Genomic DNA, 23960 nt, shown 5'->3' on the forward strand with positions numbered 1-23960 from the left:
TTCGGTTCCTCCTTAGGGTGCTGACTGATGATGGTGACTTAGAAACCGGAAAGGGTATCGGTTTAGGAGAGGAGGTTTCGTGATGATGTTATGGCTTATGGGGTGTGAATTGTGAAACTGAGTAACCCCTAAACCTCCACATAACTCTCCTTATATAAGCACCCAGGAGGAAACCTAATTAGTTACTAAGGGTAATATGGTCCATCAACAATTACCTACTAATTAAATAATAGGTTCTAATATATTTTGATCTCTATAATGTAAATGATTAAGATGGCTATAGATTAAATATTAATACGTAATATATTTAATCTTACAATCTCCCACTTAGCCGAGTAATCATTTACTATGAGTATTAGATAAGCCTGATCAGGAGTTAACACTCATTTTAGCCTTAAACAAGTACTATAGCAGAAAAATACAGCCGTTGAATCATTATGCGACTCAGGACCCCCATTAATCATACTATAGCCTTAATTTAAAACCTAATCATCATGATCAAAATACGCGTAAGCCCTTTGTTTGATTTGTAACTTTTATTTGTCTATATGCCATTATACCGGTTGAACATATTCTAACAGACATACAAAATCAAACTTGAGGAAAATTAACTAATACTTAGTCATTCATAGTACGATATGCGGTTGCGCATGGCCATTAATTAATACCCGTCTATGAGCTCTCTTAGTAAGACTTATGGGTAATAGCCCTTCAGTTATAGGATCCTTAAGCATATCATGAATGTATTCGATACAAAACTTAGTTTCCTCAATTCGTTCATAAACGAATAATTAATTGCGTATCGAAACTTAATGCAGCACCTCTTGAACTGTTACTGTTCAAGGAGTTATGGTAGCTGACTTTATCACACTAATTCTTCAAAACATTATATGGAGTTAATAAACTTATGAGTCCACTGATTAAATTTCCAACAACATTTAGTGACCATGTTATGTCGTTATAACTTAGGTTGTTAATATCAGTGCATTATGACTCCTCCATGAAATAGGTTTTGTCTGCTGACATAAAGATATACCCGAAACTGCATTTTTATAATCTTTGAATATCTCAAAGTTAGAGTAATAAACCGGTTTTAATTCTCATTTCTTCTTTAAATTGTAGTCTCTCGTTTCTTTTAAAGATATTGTAATACTCCATTAGATGCTACACATTAATCTAGACATATCTAGTGTGTTGCAATATGAGTAATATCTAAACGAGTATAGACTTAAACTTACATGTCACGGCCCCCGACCCGGTTTGACCCGTTTCAGGAGCCGCGGAACAGAAATCCTGCGGTATTTAATTTAGGCGACAGCGGAAGTCTTTTTAAAACAGGATCTCTAGTAGTAAAACTGCTCATTATATAATTTAGGGATAAAACCCAGTAATTTACAATAATGTGATTTCAATGGAAATCTTTATTTTCCAAAACATGTTTCTTTATTTATTTACACTGAGCCACTTTTCTAAGCTGGTAGTGCTTCCTGGCACTTTTCTTTGCTTACAACAGATTACCTGAAACATGTTTGAAAAAGGTTTTGTCAGCGGGGAAATACTGAGTGAGTTCATTCAGTTTTTAGGAAATGACTCATAGTTATAAATTACAGCATAAGAGCGATTACAATGGTTCATATCTTATTTTATTCTGGCTTTCCGTCACAATGGTGACAAGTCACAATGGTGACGATGGTCATACCACTATTAGGTTAATGAACTCTAATAGTGACGTTTCTCCCTAGTAGGTCAATGAACCTAACTGGGAGAAATAGTAATGTGCACAATACCCCACTAACCAATAAATCAAGATATCCACGACTTAGTCCCTGTATTTATAACACTTTTGAAAATAATTTGGAGTATTGTAAAACAATTGATAAAAAGAAGAATGACTCACATTGCAGATTTAACGAGCAGTGTATAAGCCTACTGATTAGCCTTGATTATTTCTAATCTAACAATAATGCACACAAAACAGGATTAGTGATCAATACAGCAGTTACGATAATTCCCCGAGATCAATTTTGACAATGAATGTCCAAGTGCAATACTTCGGCTCATTTATCAAAATGACAAATGATAAAGTATAGTACTTCGACTCGTATATCGAATTATCGACAACGACAAAGTACAATGCTTCGGCTCATTATCGAATTATCGACAACGATAAAGCATAGCCCAATGTGGGCGGCACTTAGACATTCTTTGAATGTATTGATTCCGGAAACTGAATCGTAATAGCGATCGAGTAATTACCCTGTTCTGTGGCAGCGATTCGATAATTGTGTGTGTTGGACTGTTTTGCTTATAACTCGACCTATGTAACTCCGCTTTTCGTCGTTTTAGTGCCAAAATTCAAGTCCCAACCCCTGCTATTTATACTGAGATTTTGACACCGTCGCGTAGCGCGAGGGGTACCCCCTTAGCCGTCGCGCTACGCGAGTGACCACCCTATTTTCATAGGGTAGCCCTTCGTGCAGGTAGGCTTGCTGTGTTGTCAGTTTCTTAAAATTCGATTTTTATAATTAGTTATGAAGATAATCGTTGGCTAGGGTTTATCCCCCCCTGAGTTTTAGGGGCCCTGATCCTGATTCTGAAAATTCTGAAAATTTTAGGGTTTGCGTAGAATCACTTGGGTGTCTCAATTAGGGTTTTCTTAATAGCTAATTACTATCCTAATTAGGGATTTTAGTGACAGTTGTTACATCCTCCCCACCTTAAGAAAAATCTCGTCCTCGAGATTCACTGAAATAGATGAGAGTATTTTCACTTCATCTCTGATTCCAGTTCCCAAGTGTACTCTTGTTCTCTTCTGGATTCCCATTGGACTTTCACTAACACTAGTTGTTTGTTTTTGAGAAACTTAATCTTCCGATCTTCTATTTGTAGGGGTTTCTCTGTCATTTATCTCTATATCTTGAAGAGGTACTACCAAGGATTCGTCTGATAGACGTTTCTTAAGATTGGATACATGAAACACATCATGTACTTCAGCTAATTCTTCTGGTAGTTGTAAATGATAAACTACTGGTCCTATGTGTTGGATTACTGGTAATGGTCCTACGTATAAGAGACTTAGCTTCTTCTCTTATCGAATAAATTCCTTTCCAAGGAAATACTTTCAATAGCATTTTTGTCTCCAACTTGGACTTTGACGGCTTTTGTTTATTATTTGTATAGTTCTTCTAACCGTCTTCAGCCTTTCCTTCGTGATACTAAATATCATAGTCGTAGTCATCGAGGATTTCCCTTTTTCCTCATGTTTAATTCTTGTTGCTCAAATATGTATCTTAAAATCTTATGACCCATATGGATAGTAAGCTTGCTTAGATAATATTTCCTAATCTTAAGGATAACTTGTGGTTTCTAATTTTTAGGCTTACAAGTGGTAAGGCTTTCTTCGTGCTTTTGCAATTACTTTGATGCATACACAATTACCTTTTTGTGTCGCATTACCATATATCCAAATTTTAACTTTGAAGCATTACCGTATACTTTAAAATCTTCTGTTCCTTCTGGTAAGGCTAGCTAGAGGCTTCTTTTTGTTTAGGTTCTTATTTAGAATTAACTGTGTTAACTTAGTTAAGGATGTATCTATCTAAAAGAATCCTTAATAAACTGCCTATAGTATCCGGCTAAATTTTACAAAATACTTACTTTCCATTTAAAGATTGCGAACTCTTCCATTGCTATCTTAGCAGAATCTAAGTGAATATCTTCATGATTTTATCATGTGACCTTACGTGGTTTATTTCCTATAATCATAAATACTTCTCCGGCGGTTACCTAGATTTTCTATAAAGTTCTTATCACAGAGAATTCGAGTAGGGTTGGCTACTAACCAATCTATTTTTAATACAACATCAAACTCGGCTAATTTCATAGGAATTAGGTTAGCGAAGAATTATATGACCTGAGAGTTATATTTTCCTTTTTGCCTGTTTTGACTGTAAAGATTTGTCTTAAGTTGACAGAATGAAGTATTTATAAAACTTTAGTGTGTATCAGAGTCAGTTAATACTTTTTGTGTAAACGTTGTAACCTAGGACGTACCGGCTATTACATCTGGAATGAGCTCTGTTTCCTGAGCAGTCAATTGAAAGGCTCTTGCATTCCTTTTTGCTTGTTCTGCAGGTTTGGCTTTAGTGTCAGATGGTTTGTTTAGTTTTGGACAATTTGGCCTAAGATGTCCAGTTTCTCCACAGTTGTAACAAACTGAAAATTTCTTCCTCCTGCAGTCTTCTTCCTGATGCCCCGGAATTTTGCAAAAATTGCAGTATCCTTTGCATCTTCCAAAATGCTTTCTTTTGCAAAAATTGCAAAATGAACTAGTAGAAGATTGCCCATTCCCTCCTTTCTTAAAATCGTTATGGTTATCCGAACGGATTACCTGGGTAATCTTTTGGGCTACTTCCTTCCTTCTATTTTCTTCTCTTGTCCGTACTAGTTCGTCAGTCAGAGTATTGGCTAAATCTACCGCATCATCAATCGTGCGAGGTTTCGCAGCCTTGACGATGTTACGGATTTCAGAAATCAATCCCCAAATATATCGAGAAATAAGTACTGGCTCTGGCGAAGCCAGGGTTGGTACTACTCGAGCATATTCGAAGAATGTCGTAGTATACTTTCGACAATCTACATCAACCATTCGGTGGGTTAAAAACTTGTTTGTCATTTGTTCTTTTTCATATTCGGGACAGAATTTTCTTTCTACCAAACTCTTAAATTCTTCCCAGTTCATAGCATACGCCATCCTTCTTCCTTTTGATTGTAACACCGTATTCCACCATTCTAGCGCTCCTTCTTTGAAAAGGTTTGATGCGTACATGACCTGATCATCCTGAGCACATTTACTTATGGCAATTACTGCCTCAGTTTTCTCTAACCAACGTAGTGCCGCAGTCGCTCCTTCGTTGCCTGCAAACTCAGATGGTTTACAAGCAAGAAATTCCTTGTAAGTGCAACCAGGTGTTGCAACTTTCATTTTCTTAGGGAGCGGCGCTGGTTGTGGTTCATTGTCATGATTAACATGATCATTGCCTCCGTTTACGCTATTACTGAAGTTATCTTCAGAAATACGTTTGCTAGGAACGGGTTGTTGTGGTTCTATTGGATTTTTAACAGCAGCAACGATGGCTGGAATAGCGTTGGCTATCCCTTGAGCTATCATTGTTGGAATAGTGTTGGCTATTCCTTGAGCAACGATATTTTCTATATCCTGCCTAGTCATATATTGATCCCCCGGTTGTTGCTCAGAATCATTAGCCTCATTAACTGGTTCATTATTAGCGTTTTCCATTTGACAACTAAGTTATAGATAAATAATTAGTATACAAGAAATAATCTAATACCATACTTAATTGCACATAATCACGTATACGAACAAAATTTGTAAATTTTCTAAAATTTCATGCTTCTATATACAACCGTTTTATTATTTTTCTTACACATACTGATTTTACTATTATTATTACATAATAACAGTTTCATAAATCCCCTATTCTTTTTGTCAACGATATTTTAGTAACTGTGTTCCCTCTTATCGTAGTTCCAGGAGATTTGTCCCCCAATCTCTTGGATCCTATTCCCAGTATCCATTAGTTCTTCACCAAAGCGAAGTTCAGCCTTATTCTTGTTACTCATTGGTGGATTTGGTAAAGGTTCTAGATGGAACTTGAGGAAAAAGCTTATAGGGATAGTTTTGTAACTGTATTTCATTAATTAACCATTCGTCTATTTGCGAGTGGATTGAAGGGTTTGGAATAGATGGTTCTAAGTTCATTGGTAGTGGTGTTTCAAGAGAGCAATTAAAAATATTTTCTTTAACAGGCTTAATAGTATTATGGCTTGCCATTATAGAATCTAACTCTTCCTGAGATGGTAACTTTTCAATTTGCCTAGAACTTTCCCCAATTTCTATTTCCTTGGGCTTGGGTTTCTCGAGAGGTAAAGCATCGAACTCTATAGGTTCTTCTATATCTGGTATATACCTATTGAAATCTCTGGAAACTTCTACTCTTACTGGATAGAGATTTAAATTCTGAAGGGCCTCAGACATGTTACTCATGCTGTTTAGCAAAAATAGACATAGTCAGAATTCATAAAATTTATAGAAAACTTTTTAAATATTAGTTCCTACTGGGTATTATTGAAATTTACATCATACGAGGTTTTATTTTATGAAAATTTTATGATTTTCTTGATAAGACTTCTAGATTGTAGATAATAAAGGTACTAATACTTGAGTCAAATTATTTAAGAATTTGCATGACTTACTACATTGACTAGCATATAAAGATCTGCTCACACTGTACACAATTAGTCAGATAAATAAACAATTTATCACAAAATAGTAATTAATGGAAATTAAGTATTTTCTAAATACTTAATTGGCTTAAATCAGTGGCTTGAGAAGTGGCTCTGATACCACCTTATTTCTGTCACGGCCCCCGACCCGGTTTGACCCGTTTCAGGAGCCGCGGAACAGAAATCCTGCGGTATTTAATTTAGGCGACAGCGGAAGTCTTTTTAAAACAGGATCTCTAGTAGTAAAACTGCTCATTATATAATTTAGGGATAAAACCCAGTAATTTACAATAATGTGATTTCAATGGAAATCTTTATTTTCCAAAACATGTTTCTTTATTTATTTACACTGAGCCACTTTTCTAAGCTGGTAGTGCTTCCTGGCACTTTTCTTTGCTTACAACAGATTACCTGAAACATGTTTGAAAAAGGTTTTGTCAGCGGGGAAATACTGAGTGAGTTCATTCAGTTTTTAGGAAATGACTCATAGTTATAAATTACAGCATAAGAGCGATTACAATGGTTCATATCTTATTTTATTCTGGCTTTCCGTCACAATGGTGACAAGTCACAATGGTGACGATGGTCATACCACTATTAGGTTAATGAACTCTAATAGTGACGTTTCTCCCTAGTAGGTCAATGAACCTAACTGGGAGAAATAGTAATGTGCACAATACCCCACTAACCAATAAATCAAGATATCCACGACTTAGTCCCTGTATTTATAACACTTTTGAAAATAATTTGGAGTATTGTAAAACAATTGATAAAAAGAAGAATGACTCACATTGCAGATTTAACGAGCAGTGTATAAGCCTACTGATTAGCCTTGATTATTTCTAATCTAACAATAATGCACACAAAACAGGATTAGTGATCAATACAGCAGTTACGATAATTCCCCGAGATCAATTTTGACAATGAATGTCCAAGTGCAATACTTCGGCTCATTTATCAAAATGACAAATGATAAAGTATAGTACTTCGACTCGTATATCGAATTATCGACAACGACAAAGTACAATGCTTCGGCTCATTATCGAATTATCGACAACGATAAAGCATAGCCCAATGTGGGCGGCACTTAGACATTCTTTGAATGTATTGATTCCGGAAACTGAATCGTAATAGCGATCGAGTAATTACCCTGTTCTGTGGCAGCGATTCGATAATTGTGTGTGTTGGACTGTTTTGCTTATAACTCGACCTATGTAACTCCGCTTTTCGTCGTTTTAGTGCCAAAATTCAAGTCCTAACCCCTGCTATTTATACTGAGATTTTGACACCGTCGCGTAGCGCGAGGGGTACCCCCTTAGCCGTCGCGCTACGCGAGTGACCACCCTATTTTCATAGGGTAGCCCTTCGTGCAGGTAGGCTTGCTGTGTTGTCAGTTTCTTAAAATTCGATTTTTATAATTAGTTATGAAGATAATCGTTGGCTAGGGTTTATCCCCCCCTGAGTTTTAGGGGCCCTGATCCTGATTCTGAAAATTCTGAAAATTTTAGGGTTTGCGTAGAATCACTTGGGTGTCTCAATTAGGGTTTTCTTAATAGCTAATTACTATCCTAATTAGGGATTTTAGTGACAGTTGTTACATTACATAAGGCTTCTAATTAATGAAGCGTAAATAAATAATCTCATTTATCCTATTATCCTCTATAGGAGAGCAATATTGATTGTTACATATGTAAGGACCCATTTAATGTTAAACTTATGGAACGAAACTAATATCCCATTGGGTCTATCTCAGTATGTTATGATATCAATCACGTAAGAGATATCTCTGAGTTTTATTATATCAAAGTTTGTGTTAACAATGCTTTGACTTATGTAACATATGCTTGTCAAAGAATGTCATCTATATAGACAAGTTTATTTTAGTTGCTCCCACTCATCTTGAGGTAGGTACATTAATCCACTTGATTCTTGATGAAAATAATTACGTTAGCTTTTCATCACATTATGATGTTTGCATTAACCCATACATGGATATTATTGGCTTACAAATAAAGTGTTCTTTAACCTTCAGTTTGAAACTTTAGGTTGTTATCTAATGAACATGTAAATGTGTCAGCCATTTATTAGGGAAAATCGTTTTAATGTTCATCTAATGTAGCTTAAAACTATTATAAGCTACTAGAACAGTGATGATCCTCAAAGAAATCTTTTGTTAGATATGCAAAAAAGAGTCTTTAATAACTTATCTCTTCCTGAGTACAACCTTTGACAATCAATCATGCTTTTGAGTGTCTTAACGCTTATATTAGGATTTGGTTTAGTCATGAACACTCTTAGGTAACTTAATCAAATCCCAAACGTTATAAGAACACACAAAGTCAGTTTTACTAGAAAACTGTTTTATTCCATTCAAATGATTGATTTACACTAATGGCTTAATTTGAAGAGATAGGATCAGTAAGCATTTCCAAAATCCATTTCAACTTCAATTAGGGAGGTTATGTAATCATCAAAGTTAGTAGGCTTTTAAACCTAGATGACCTCCTGAGTTGATTATTGGGTTCATTAGAAGTTTCAATTTTATGGATTAGCTCTTGGTTAGGTTGCTATCATTTTCATTCTAAGTTTGTAAGAGTTGGTGCAGTATAGTGTACAAGAGGTGTAATCGGAGTTAAATTCGGAGTGAATTTAATGACACTCTTCCCCCCGCCTCTTGTATTCCTTGCAAGTCATAATAAGGACTTTGACTGCTCCTACTAACCTTAGAAATCTTTAGGAACTCAGCATGCTTAGGGTCAATACTTAACGACCAACAAATTCTAATAAAGAAAACAAATTAATGACATTAGTCGTTGTAGTTTCTCTTGTTGAGGATTACGTTAGTTTAGGTAAGAAATCTAAGTGCGCCCACAATTAAGCAACAATGAAACTTTTGTAAGAGTAGCATTAGATTTAAGGAGATAAGGTTTGATTGAACAGTGTCGTGATGGAGCGATGTCTTGTACAAGAGGTGGAAATTTAAAATTTTCAATCCCCATCTCTTGCAACTATTGCAAGTCATTATTAAGACACTTAATGCTCCCACTGATCTTTAATATCTCTAGAATGCTACAAGAGAAGTTTCAATGAGCTACGTGACGTGGGAACCTATCACATATACGTTAGACTTTATTTGATTTCTTTAATGTCCAGATATCATAAGAAACTTTAAGGACATATTTAATAGAAATCTGATTAACTACATATATGAATAGAGTTCTTCTAAGACCGTAGGCCATATGCGACAAAATTTAGATACAAGTTGATAGTCTTTCAAATGATAAATGAATTATGTCTGAATATTCCATTTGGAATAAGTTCCACGAATGTCAATGAATGACTTATGATGGACCCATACTTATTCCTTAAGCCAAGTAATATTTAGGGCTGTAACGTCATGATTTAGAATCACTGAAAATGAGATTAGATGAAAAAATCATCCTCATTAACCATGTTATGATTTCTCATGAATTTTGGTTCTAATGGATGAAATTTATAAGTCTCATTTTCCTTTTGTCAAATTCTCATTAGCATGATGACAAAAGTTGTGAAAAATAAGGTATCATCTAGTTTCATCTTAGTAATGTTTCTATCCAGATATTTAGAACAAATAAGAGGAGAGTTTAAGATAAGTGTGACTTTATGTTGACTATGCAAACCTCACAACCTTCATAACATTGCTTAATTATGATACTATATTCTGATTAATCTTCAGAATATATAAGGTATCGAAAAGCGTTGTTGGAAGAGTCTTCATTATGGTTCTTATAGTCTTGACATTTAATTTTGTCACTAACTCTCATGTTAGTTATTTGTCGAGTTCTGGTAAGGAAACGTATGGAACTAGAGTCAACTAATCATGTGTTAATTGGAATATTAAAATTATCAGACTTAAATATCATTAGTAAGTTACTATCTAATTAATTTATCCAACTGTTCTTTAGAATAATGGATAGTCTCGTTGCTTATGCCTAGTCTAATGACATAATTATGCAGTGAGATTTTCCCTTGAAGAACCTTAACGTTGGGATTAGCACTTGTAATTTGTCTATGGACTTTAGAACAATCCTCTCTTAAGGTTTTAGTGGTTGTAAGGTGAATAACATCTTATTTTCCAGTTTCAAACATTTATTTCTATGTACATATGTTGCTTATCAACACACTCGTTATACTTTGGTACTTTTGAGTGTTATAGCTGATTTATAATGCATCAAATTGTACAAATGAAAACTTAGTATGTAATGTACTGGAAAATGTACTTATTTCCATGCGTAAGCCCTTAACTTTATGGGTCATGGTATTGTACATTATAATATATTCACATATACCACTTAACCATATAATTTATAATTAGTCAAATGAAGACATGCACCTTAGGAGTTCTTGTAATTATTCCACAATTATAGATTAGTCTTAGGAAAAAATTAATCTGGAATAACTTTAGTGATAGCAATTATATTAGAGAGTTCTTGATTATCATAAGAGACATCATGTTCGATTTATCCTAATCATCATGCTCTACTTTTCTTCTGTAGTGCCTTATCAGAAGAGAGCAATAAGGATCATCGTGTCTTAAGAGATAATCAAGGATTTAATTTAAGAGCTAATTCTTATAGAAACTTTAAATAAAGCAAAACATTTTAGGCTTAGGAATTAGAGTGGATGAGATATAGATTTATAGAAGAAAATTATAGTGAGTAAAAATTATGGGTACTAAGAATAAGGCAGACAAAATGATCACAAAAATTAATTGAGGATCATTAATATAAGGATCATTATGTGAAGAGGTTGTGATATGTCTATTACTAACATCAAAATAATAGACTACTTAAAGTTCTACTTAAACGAAGACAAAACAGCTTTGGCCAGAAGTGTAATCATTTAAGCATATGTGCAAAGTGGTTGTAACAAATCAGCTTTGGCCAGAAATTGAGACAAACACTTTAGTTATGCACTTGTTGAGTATGCCATCTATGAATGAATTAAATCAGCTTTGGCCAGAAATTAAGACATTCATGCTTATGATGCACACACAACATAGCTTTCGTAATACTTGGATGATAAGTAGATGCATCAAGTCAGCTTTGGCCAGAAATGATGCATCAAAAGCTCATTCAAGTAAAGCCATTTTGGTTTTGTAAAACATTATTTGATCCTCATTAATTAACTAAATAATTACAAAAACCAATAATTTAATAGCAAACCACCCGTTAGCGCGGATCGAACTCCGCGGTGAGTTCGCTGGGGGGTGCGGGGGACAGCGTGCCCCCGCCCGGTTGCGAGTCGCAACCACGATTTAATGAGATTGCGAGTCGCAACCACGATTTCGACTAATGACGTTATGGTTGCGAGTCGCAACTACGGTTTCGACTAGTCACGTTATGGTTGCGAGTCGCAACTACGGTTTCGACTAATCACGTTATGGTTGCGAGTCGCAACCTCATGGTTGCGAGTGATGACATTCTGGTTGCGAGTAGCAACCTCATGATTGCGACTAATGACGTTATGGTTGCGAGTAGCAACCTCATGGTTGCGAGTCATGACGTTATGGTTGCGAGTAGCAACCTCATGGTCTCGACTAATGACGTTATGGTTGCGAGTAGCAACCTCATGGTTGCGAGTAGCAACCTCATGGTTGCGAGTAGCAACCTCGTGGTCTCGAGTAGCAACCTCGCTAACAGCTGTTAATTTGATATCATAACCGAAAATTCGAAATCTAAGGGATTAAAAGATATCCTTTCCTGTTTAAGCTGATCTAATTTTGTTAACAGATTTCGAAATTTCAATCTCTTTATCTTTTAACAGTTTTCTAAAAAAAAATTTAGAGGACAAAATTAGATCAAAATCAGGAAAAACACTTAATAATCCAAATCATATTCCAAAACATAACAGAATATTCGAATTTTCACATAAACATGATGAACCCTAATCATAAAAAATAAAATTCTGGAACCCGAAACCTGAATTTTAATAATTTTACTAAACAGATTTCGGCTAAAATTATAATCCAGTTAATTCGGTGAACAAATAAATGACCTTTTCATCGAAAAACAGAGATCTCGAGTCGCAAACTTGATGAACTCGAAATCGGCTGTCATGTTCATACGGTTTCAAAAAATTCCGTTTTCCAAGTTTCAATCCCAGAATTATGGATACGAAAACAGAACTGACTAATCAACATATGCTCTGATACCACATGTTGGTTCAGTTCTGTTTAAGCATGAAGGAAAACATATGAATCATACCTGTCACTGCAGACAGTGCAGAGGAGAATCCAGTGAGAGAGTTCGACATGCCTGTCATCTTGATTCGGTTCCTCCTTAGGGTGCTGACTGATGATGGTGACTTAGAAACCGGAAAGGGTATCGGTTTAGGAGAGGAGGTTTCGTGATGATGTTATGGCTTATGGGGTGTGAATTGTGAAACTGAGTAACCCCTAAACCTCCACATAACTCTCCTTATATAAGCACCCAGGAGGAAACCTAATTAGTTACTAAGGGTAATATGGTCCATCAACAATTACCTACTAATTAAATAATAGGTTCTAATATATTTTGATCTCTATAATGTAAATGATTAAGATGGCTATAGATTAAATATTAATACGTAATATATTTAATCTTACAATTGATCCTTTCATTTTCTTTTCAATCCCTAATAACATAGGACTACGGTTAAAAAAGACTTGTCTCGCATTAGTTTTATAAGTAATAAAAGTAAGGTTTATAGATCTCATCGATAAGATTATTGGATATTATATATAACTATAACTATATATAAATAAATACCCACATGAATACATAAAGATGTGGATGATCCAAGCTCGAACTTGTTTCTGAAACATGTAAAGTTAGTCACGAACTAAATTCAAGCTTGAGCTCGAGCTCTTTTAATTAAACAAGTCGGGCTTGGCTTGACTTGATTTGGCCTAGCTTGTTTCCATCTCAATGTGTATTGTGTCTGATCAGGCATCCGTATTGTGTGTGATAACGCATGTCATCATTGAGATATGTTTAAATGGAAATATCATTGACTAAGGTGGTCTTTGTTTTTCTAAAAAAGATTTGTGCATGCTCTTCTGTCTACGCCACGCAGACCACGCACAGTCATTGCCATCTGTAAACTGTTTGTTTTTCCAAAGACGTTTCAATAAAAAAACGTCTGTGCGAGCTCTTCTTGGTGCAGACTTGGCCCAACCACTTTTGAGATCTTCTAAGGTCTGCAGAGGCTCAAGTCAATCGGCTTTCTTTAGACGAAGAATCGATAAAAATCTCCTCATTAGATTGGGAAAACTAGTGTAAATTCTGTTTTATGTAATTATATCTCTATTGTTGTCTTTCCTAGCTCCTTGCTAGTGTCAGTCGCTCAAAAGAAAAGTTAGTTGTACGAAAAAGTCGTGTAATAATAAAATCTTATACTTATACTTAAACAAACATTATCAACATATATATAAGAAAAGAAATGATAGATTTTCCTTAAACAATTTAGATTGTTTATGTTAATCTTTATATATGTTTTTTTTTTCAATGTTCGTTTAACTATTAAATTAGCAAACAAGAACAATGTTAATCTTTATATATTTTTTTTTTCAATGTTCGTTTAACTATTAAATTAGCAAACAAGAACAAACACACCCTCATTCATGTTGGTTTAGTCCGCTTACAACACTACACATCCTTAGGTATACAAGACATCATCTTAATATCTTAACAATATCTAATTTGTGTTCGTTTAACTATTAAATATAATTTAAGATTTTAAGATCACTTAAAATGGCTAATTATAATAAAACTAATAAACACATCTTTTAAAACCAAACCAAAAGTTTTTAAAGCAATTCCATGTTAATATAAACATGGTTTAATGGCAAAATTTGCAAGTAATAAAAATATATTTTTTTACAAAAGTTTTTAAAGCAATTCCGTTTTTAGTGGCTTTTTCGTTCAGAGACATCTTGGAGGGACATATTTACAGTGGGTTAAAAGGAAAGTCTAAGTCAGCTTACAAAGGTATTGCTATCATCACCTGTTGGCAAATTTGGAAGGCCAGGAACGAGCTAGTTTTCACAGGAAAGCCTTCGAAGGCGGAGGAGGTTTTTAGTGCGATCAAATCGATAGGATTTCTTTGGTTTTAGAGTAGGTCAAAGTATAAAGATGTTACATGGGAAGAGTGGTGTAAATTTGTATAGTTTCTTGTAGCCGGTTTGGCCGCCCGCTTTTCCGGGTTGGTCGTGTTTTAATGAAGTTTTCCTTTCAAATTTTTTTTTTTTACAAAACAAGCCACATAATGAGATTTTATTATAAAACCAACTTGAAAGAACTATTCATAAGATATGAAGTCTACCAATATGTTTACAAGTCCTAAAGTAATAACACAGACATTCACATTCAATAGAAACTCAATCGTAAACTAACATAAACACACAAACTCTTTATCATTTGAGAAACCAACACAAGTTAAAAAAAAAAAAAAAAAAAAAAAAAAAAAAAAAAAAAAACCCTTTTCATGATAACTGTCGACCTTGATGATTTGTAAAATGTCAATTTTCAGCCAACTTTTACAAATACATATCAACTTTAATTATTTATAAAACTAGTACTTTCAATGTCGCGCGTTGCGCGTTAGGCGTTGTGTGCTTTTAAGGAGTGGAAAAGTTAGCAACGTCCTGTATTAGATTTGTTTACGTATTTAGTTTTTACACTAAATGGAAAATAATTTACATATTACTAAGTTTTTTATACTAAAAGGAAACGTATTTAGTTTTTTACACTAAACGGAAAACAGTTTACATATTACTAAGTTTTTATACTAAACGGAAAGCATACTTAGTTTTTTACACTAAACAAAAAAGGATTTTTGACGTGGTTTCCTTTGTTCGACAACGATTTGGTACTTCAGTTGGTTGTGTCATCAACTCTTGCTTCCTTCGTCGTTGTAGCTTCAAGACCTGCATTTAATAATTGTTTAGGCTTGATGTTTGTTAATAGTATAAACATATGCTTTATTAATTAAATGATTATTAAGTCAAGTCGTCCTATTATGCAGAGATAAAGTGTTAGTACTTTAAAATGAATTGCAAAAGTGCCAGTTTTGAGTATGATTCAAGGATAAATCTATCATCATACTGGCACACCAACACCAAATATGTATGGGAACATGAACATACATGTTTAGTGATAGGTAATTTAGATTTCCCCTAATTTTCTGTACCTTCAAGCATGACCAGAGAACGCTTTGCAGAGGTTATATTTTGTCCTTTTGGTGGCGGTGTTACTGGTTGTGGGGTTGTTATAGGTGGTGTGCTGGTAGAGGTGTGGTATGTTGTTTCTGTATGCAGGTAGTTCGCGTTGTTGATAGTGCAACGTATTGAACGGTTCTTGAGATCTGGTTGTACTTGAATTTGGAACTTCGCTTCCTTATTTTCCATCGACTGGAGTTGTTGGGTTAGGTTCTGTTTGGTTAGCGCCTCTTCACATGTTTGTTGTAGAAGTTGATTGGCTGCTCGATCAAAGATTGTGCCGGTGATTGTTCCTGTTTTGTCTGAGATTTTTACCGGTATCCGGTACCTGCATTCCATTTTGCGTTAGGATCTTGTGATTTCCCTATAAAATTGAGTTTATTAAAAACCTACATGCAAACTGCCTTGTCCAAGTTTCCATCATCTACACAAAACCAGTTGGAACCTGTTTGTAGCACTGTTTGACGGCATTTAGGGCATGCGGTGTAGTGCCAATCGTTGTATGACATGATTTCTGTTATTTTTCCCCTTATTATGAAACTCTTGCCCTGCATTTTGTACATGCGGTAATACATATTTGAAGGTGTATATAGATACGGGCTTAGTGAGGTGCTTACAATTATGCTAGCGTTGCTTTGAAGTAGGTGTGAAATTGGAACCTCTAAGTCTGTTGGTGTAGTGATTTCCCAGTTTTGCATATCTGAGTTTTTGTACCTGTTTAGCAAGGAGATAGGGCATTATGTTTTGTTAATAATCATTAATTTCGTTCTCGAATTGTTACAGCTATACTTACATTTCTTTTAAAGTCTCCGTCTCTACTGTTTGTGGATTGAGGTAGACATGTGTAGCACTTGTTGAAGATAGTTGTAGCGTGCCTATGGGTTAGGTGTTCAATACTTTTTGTATCAGTTTAAAGTATATTGAATTTGTAGTTTGATGGTGTTTACTTACCATAATATGTTTTTGCTTTTAATCCTGTCATCGCTAGTATTACAGGTGCTGCTCCAGCTTCTATTTCAGCCCTGTTGAACCGACTTTTGACCGTGGCTATTTCTTCCCAGAGTGCAACCGTAATGTCTTGGTTGCTGTTAAACACGTCATGTTGTAAGTGTGTTGGTGACGACATTAAAAAATTGTAAGATAGGTTGTTTTTAATAGCATACCTGCAGTCTTTGAGTGATAGAACAACATAGGGTCTATTCTCATGGGTTTTTTTGTCTTCGATTCGCCGTTGCAGCAGCCCAATGTAATCTGTTATTATATTGTTTGTATAAATGGTTATAAGATTTTGTAACTTGTTTACTAATATGTTGGTAACACATTGTCTAACGCTTACCTACAATCCCTTCTGTTTTCGCTTGAACTTCCATTCTTCTGCGCGTGGCTAGCTCGAAGTATTGTTTTGGTATGTTCTCATTGTCTGGAATTGAGGTGATGATAGTGGCATTTCCAAGGTTCATTGTAGCTGGATGGGTCAACGTGTTTGTAAAGTTGTCTGGGTCTGTGCATCCGTAACCTTTTATTTGATAACATGTTTGTAGGCATAACTTTGAGTCAAGAGTTTTGCAGTTTTTGCCTTTTACAAAAGCCTGGATTCCCATTCCCTTGCAATTTTGTAGCCAAACAGAATTAAATGTGTAAACATTGTTTATAAATCAGATTTATATTAAGGCAATTTTTTTTTTCAGAATTTGGATAAGCATACATACCTCTTCATCAACGAAGACAAAATGCAATTCGTTTTCACGATACTTAGGCACCCACTTGCGAATGACACGTACTTCGAGCACTGGTGCTGGGCCTTTGGGTCGCAATCCCGATATTCCATTGTTGTCCATTTTCAGAAACCTGTTTAAAGGGAAAAGGCACACATTTAATAATTTTATAGTTATATTAATTTTCAAGGCAACAACAATTATCATAGCTGTAATAATAAGGTGTATGTATTTTTAATGTGTACAATATTTGTTTATTATTAATAATTAGAAACTTGGAATATAACCTGTCAAGCATTAATCTCATCTAGCAAGTCTGTGTAAACAATATTTAATGTTGTGTTGTTCTGTTCGTCCGCCTTATTTGATATGAATATTTTCAGTGAATTTGGTGAGGTAGCTCGTGATAAGGCGACGTATAGTTGGCCATGACTAAAAACAGGCTCTGGTAGGTAGAGCCCAACTTTTTTAAGTGACTGTCCTTGACTCTTGTTGATAGTCATTGCATAGCAGATTTTAATCGGGAATTGACGACGTGTAAATACAAATGGTAGATCTTTGGTGTCGTGCACAAAATTGATTCTCGGTATGTATACTTTCTTACCAACTGACGTTCCAGTTATAATGCGGGCCTCGATTACTCGTGGAAGCAGTTGTGTTACCAAAAGTCGAGTACCATTACATAGGCCGTTTTTCTGATCCATGTTACGCATTAACATGATTGGGCTATTTTGTTTAAGGCGTAAACAATGACTGGGTATACCGTTGAAATTAAGCACATTCAGGTATTCAGGCGGGTACATAGCATCTGTCTCGCCGCCATCGTTTGAATGTGGAACCATTGAATCAGTGCTGAAATAAGAAGTGCATTCCCCAGGTGACATTGCATGAACCAAGTTATTTATCTCCTCAACTGTGTCGTTTTTTGGGCATATAATAGCACGTTCTGATATTGCAGCTGGTGTCGGGTTTGCCAGTAAATGAGCATCATAGATGAAAGAAACCAGATTATGAAGGCCATCATTAGGGTCCTTCAGTATGAATTCAGGTGGTATTTCAATTTTTCTGATGTCAGGTTCTTCAAAATCCACAACGACACCTTCTTTCCCGTCTCCTATTCTTAGGAGCCATTCTGAAAAATTCTGCAACTGTGCTCCTGTGGCTGAGGTTCTTGAAATAGATTCTATGCGCATGTTTTCAGTGAGCTTATAAACAGTAAGATGTTTCCATAAGTATGAACTGGGTAGGCAAGACGCGATAACCTCGGCTTTCGTGCATTTGGGTTTTACTGGCAAGGTTTGCCTGAAGTCGCCTCCTAGCAAAACTGATTTTCCGCCAAAAAATTGTGAAGTATTTGATGTTAAATCCTTGAGTGTCTTATCAAGGGATTCAAAACATCTGCGATCACTCATTGGAGCCTCGTCCCATATTATTAGAGTGGTTTGCAAAAGCAAATTACATAGGTTTGATTTCTTCTTTATGTAACAAACTGATTCTTCAGTTAGTTCCAAGGGGATTTTAAATCTAGAGTGTGCAGTCCTGCCAGATGGAAGCAACAATGATGCGATGCCTGATGCTGCGACAGCAAGTACAATTTCACCTCTTGATCTAAGACATGCAATGATTGTTTTCCACAAGTATGTCTTTCCTGTTCCACCATGACCGTAAACAAACAGTAGACTTTGAGTTCCATTCTCAATTGAAGACATGACTGCGTTGTATACAGCTAGCTGTCCTGGCCGAAGGCCTGCGTGGAGACTGGTGTGTTCAGCGCGTAAGGCGTCTCTGTCGTAGCTTTTCTCTTCTAAAAGAAGGCTGTTCCCAAGTGCTGAAACCACAGAAGCATCCGGCATTGGTAGACCGAACTCAACTAATGAACTTGAAGTTGAGTTTGTATTAAGAAGAGTTTCCAATTCCTGTAGTACATATTGTTGTAGATCCTGATCGTCTATAACGCCTGAATTGGTGGTAACTGCAAGGATTATACTACGGTTTATGTCATCAGACATACATCTCCAATTTGCTTCCCACAATCTGCGAGGATTTGAAACATCACAGTGAAGGAGCATGCAAACAAAGAGAGACCTTAGTTCAGCAGCTGTTGCCCATTCGGCAGCCTCTTCAATAGTGGTGGCCCATTCTTTGTCGTCTCCGATCAAGCCAAGCCTTTCACACGCTTCTCTAAATGTTGGCATTACAATCCCTGATACTGTACGTACATCTGCGTAGGAACAACATCCCCTTTGAAAATTAAGTAGAAGTCTTAAATAAAATAGTTCTCCACATGTTGGATGCACATATGTAAGCCTACCGATTGTTGGCTCCCTTTTACTTCTTCTTTGTATCCATTTTTTTGATGATGTATCCCAACGGTACTTTGATAGGTAATCAATGTACCGTAGGTTAACACCCGACAAACCAGAGTTACCCCCGTCGGATATCTCATTGGCATTACTCACAAACCATTCTGTTAAGGTTGTTTTACCGGTATTTGAATTGCTAGCAATATCCAAAAGTCGTTGCGACTGTCTAAAAGTAAGGTTTTGCTTTCCTTCCAAGTGAACAGCTAAAACTTGAACCGGGGGATTTCTGTGATGTATTGGAAAACTAAATATCCTCCACATTGCCTCATGTGGACATATGAATCGGCCATCCGTATAATTTTTTATCTCGTCTACGACCTCCGGGATGTCAGCTGCCTCATTATCTCCACGATGTCTATCACGTGTTAACGCAAACTGAATACGATCAGCACCTTTGGAGATGTATTTGAATAAGTATTTGATAAGCATAGTCCAACCACAATACTCTACGTTTATATGCGCATCAAAATGCATTAACAGATTTTCATTGTACGGAACAACATATCCGTTGTCTAGAGGAACGCCGTTTTTTAGAAACGGTTCACACGTCGACGACCTCTTATAATGTACGTAACCTGCATTATCAAAGCGCGTCACATCTTCATAAGGTTTGGGGAAACTCTTTTTGCAGACACCATCTTTCATGCAAGGGGAACCCATACGCACTAAACCACATGGGCCATGTAACATGCAATCAGTGACAATCCTATACAGAACCGGTTTAAGAACAGGATCAGGAAGTTCAGCCGATATATAGTGATCAACTTGTTCTGCATTGCGAATACTATATGCATTGGACACCCATAAAAGTGTGTGACAATGTGGTAAGCCTCTTTTTTGAAATTCAATTGTGTATAGATCTGCGAGAATAAGGAATACTTCAGTATGTAAGTCACAGAATAGGTAAAAACTATAAATATTGGGTACATTTATAGTTACCTGCAGTGACATCTCCAAATGGTTTCTTTTTTCGCAAATGTTTAACAAACGTGCGCACCTTCATTTGGAAGACTCTAGCGATGATGTCAGGCCTATCTTGCGCATTAGCGGCACCCACACGATTGATCTCTCTTGTTATTTCGGGCCAGCGAACATTGCACGTAAATGTGATGAAATACTGCGGATTACCATGCACACGGCATATTGCGAGCGCATCCTGATAGTGCTTATACATATACCTTGGCCCGCCCGTGAATGAAGAAGGTAATATAACACGTTTTCCTATGCTACGCGCCTCGGTATCCCCTCTCGAAATTGCGTCATGAACACCTTGCAAAAACTCACATCGGAATTCATCTTGGTTGGCCCTAAAGTATTCTAGGCGACAATGTTCTACACAGACGTAAGCATCAACCAAATACTGTTGTAACAGCCTGGATGCTCTAAGTATGTGGGTATACACGTCCTCACGATCATGCATTTGGTAACCATAAAACATTATTGGTGTTAATTTACGGTCATCAGACATTTGATCATCAGGAAGTACGCTTACAGTTCCGGTGAGCCTAAGATCAGGCGACCAACCTTGTTCTGCACGTGGGAAAAGGAGTGGGTACTGCAAGGGCATGTAAGATGGGTGCAGTTTGCTTACCCTATGCGGGATGTTATCTTTACTTTTAATAATAACATCAAAATCCGCCGATAATTGACTATTATCACAGACAATGGCACCAAGAGTATGTGACGTAGGGGTGGCATAACGGTTGTCGCGAACGCGACTATGAAGCCTGATTTCAAAATCTGGGATCTCTGTCCGCGAACATAATTCCCTTGCGGATCTAAACAGGCGAACATATGGATTTACATCATCCAACATCTGAGAAATTGCAGCAACAGTTTCTGCTACAGGACCGTGTGAGTCAATAGCAGGGAAAAACCGCAGCCTGTTGGCAACCTCATGTTCACTATCGAAAACATACATTTGCAAAAAACGGGGTCCATCACCGGGAGACGGGCAAAGAGAACCCAACCAGTGTGAAACCTGGCCGGAAACTTTGAACACGTAGGGGCCACCACCTTGGTTTATTGCATCATCCACAATAGCACCAAACGAAGTCATACAGAACATGGCATTGTAAGCGCGAATATTCGACATAAATTGAGCATCTGAAAACAGATTTCTTAACAAATCCGGTGGTTGAGATGGGTATTGCAATTCAATTTTACCACCCCGACAACAACGATTATACCGCGGACGACCACTTATTGGGAAAGACGTTAACCGCTCCTCAAACCAAAAAAGAGCACCATAGTACTCACATACCTCTGTACATGACCCCATATCAACATAATCAGGGGATTGCAAACCAACATTAGGAAAACCAACTAAACCAGTAGGCGCGTTACTAAGAGCAGCCACTGCGGCTCTGGAACGCAGCAGCGTGTTCCGATGAGAAGTCTGTCGACGCGTGACTGAGGAAGCCCCAATAGAGGCATTAGAAAAAGACGCAACTTCAGCTGAAGACGACCCAATACGGGGTCGTTTGAACTGCGGATACTAAGACGATAATGTGGTTAAAACCCCTAATATATATCTATAAATATATGCATGTACTAATAATGTATTAGAATCCCTAATAAATATTAATAAATATATGCCTGTACTACTGCCAAAAAAATACACCTAACAACAAATGAAACAACATGTAAAATAGGTGAAAAGAGAAACCACATACCTGCATAAATACGCGGAAAAACAACTTCGAGTCAAAGAGTAACTAAAGAACAAATAAATGATCAAATAAGTCAGCAAAACATTAGTGAAGCGAATTCTAAATGAAGCACAATAACGGAAAAATCCAAATAACAGTTCCATCCCAACATACATCATACGAAATAAAAAAAATACTGAATAGATGTTAATCATGCTGGCTAAAAGCGAGCCCAGGTCAAAACGGATCAAAGCATCCGTAATAAAAACACTTCGGGATACTTTTATTAGCTTGTTGACCTTTTTAGTTGGGTAAGCTTGTGTCAACCGGTACCGGTATCGAAAATGCCGGTACGGTTATCGGTACATAAAGGTAAAAACCGACACCAGCCTGGCCAATGAATAGTGTTCTAAATATTACAATAATATATATATTTGATTAAAAGTAGAACTGATCAAATATGTACAAATGTACAGCCTCTTGTCTCAATTAATTCAAAAATATATTAATTATTAGAGTTTTGGTTTTGAAACTAACGTTAGTGGGAGAATGAGATGCATTATTCCTATTTAGAGCTTGCAGATGATAACTGTTAATACGTGATATTCCAATTTCTCTTTCTGAATTACCTACTATTTACTTTAATACACCAATTTTGAATAGCATAGATAACTGTTAATATGTGATATTCCAATTTCTCTTTCTGAATGTTAAACCACACAATGCAGGAAAGGTAAAGATGATTAGCAACACTGGACGACACCAATCAATAACAATTTGCGAGGTAGTGGAAACGGAAACTTCTACTTGGCGCCCTTGCCCGTGACGAATGGTGGATCTAGAAAATCCTTATAGGGGTAACGTTTCAAAAAAAGGGGTAACTAAATCGAAAAAACGTAAAAAAAAAACGTAAAAAAAACGTAAATAATTTACACTGTCACCGGAGGGTCAAGGGGTAGCGGAGGCTACCCCTTATTATAACGTAGGTCCGCCACTACCCGCGACGCTGTTGGACCGTTGAACGGTACCACTATTCCCCAATCCCAATCCTATACTAAATTTGTGGCATAGTATTTTCCTTCAAATGAAATTTGTTTCACACAACATCTCATGCATTTGGAAAGGTGTTAGCATTCGACAAAGCAAACATCTGATGGACAAATGCCGACGCATACCCTCCTCCAAACAAAGCATCTGATGAACTTGTACACTCCCCTTTGGTTTTCTGTATGAGTTCAGGTCGGAACCGGTTTCGGGTTGGGTTGGTCGGGCTCATATATAGTTTAAATACAGGTCATCCAAAGAATCATATGATAAAAATAACAAAGTAATATATTGCTATACATAGAAAATTTTCTAAAGTAACAAAATCACTAAATTTAGTCAAAAATTCATCACACAAGACCTGTTGAAGTAGCAACCTTTTTTTCTCCAAATTAGTCAAGAATGAAAATACTATATTACATAATAAAAAAGAGAAGACCTTAGAGATAATGAGGAGATATAAAAAGAGATGAAAGCATGGAGTTCTTGACACAACATACATACCTATCATGAAGTCCCACCGTAAACCAATTAACAAAAGGCCATAAACAATTGCAGACCAAGTTACCCATACAAAAAGCATAAAAATTAAGCTAGACAAATTATCAAACACCTGGTGTGCAAAACTTCACGAACCCTAAAT

The 23960-nt window shown here is 36.3% G+C and overlaps 2 protein-coding genes across 2 annotated transcripts; both read right to left on the minus strand.

The window, feature by feature from the left end:
* Nucleotides 1–15058: 15058 nt before the first annotated feature.
* LOC110891708 (replication protein A 70 kDa DNA-binding subunit A) lies at nucleotides 15059–17384 on the minus strand. The gene is made up of 9 exons (XM_022139322.2): nucleotides 17254–17384; nucleotides 16881–17148; nucleotides 16708–16795; nucleotides 16496–16629; nucleotides 16338–16419; nucleotides 16162–16258; nucleotides 15938–16092; nucleotides 15517–15872; nucleotides 15059–15253 (listed from the first exon to the last, which is right to left on the minus strand). Exons 1-9 carry the CDS (start codon nucleotides 17380–17382, stop codon nucleotides 15201–15203), a joined length of 1362 nt encoding a protein of 453 aa, XP_021995014.1. The 5' UTR covers nucleotides 17383–17384; the 3' UTR covers nucleotides 15059–15200.
* Nucleotides 17385–17549: 165 nt separating this feature from the next.
* Nucleotides 17550–22303, minus strand: LOC110887684. Its single transcript, XM_022135259.2, has 3 exons — nucleotides 22298–22303; nucleotides 20562–22119; nucleotides 17550–20482 (listed from the first exon to the last, which is right to left on the minus strand). Exons 1-3 carry the CDS (start codon nucleotides 22301–22303, stop codon nucleotides 17550–17552), a joined length of 4497 nt encoding a protein of 1498 aa, XP_021990951.2.
* Nucleotides 22304–23960: the final 1657 nt, after the last annotated feature.

The sequence above is a fragment of the Helianthus annuus genome, chromosome 11 (genome assembly GCF_002127325.2).
Source record: "Helianthus annuus cultivar XRQ/B chromosome 11, HanXRQr2.0-SUNRISE, whole genome shotgun sequence".
Taxonomy (NCBI): Eukaryota; Viridiplantae; Streptophyta; class Magnoliopsida; order Asterales; family Asteraceae; genus Helianthus; species Helianthus annuus.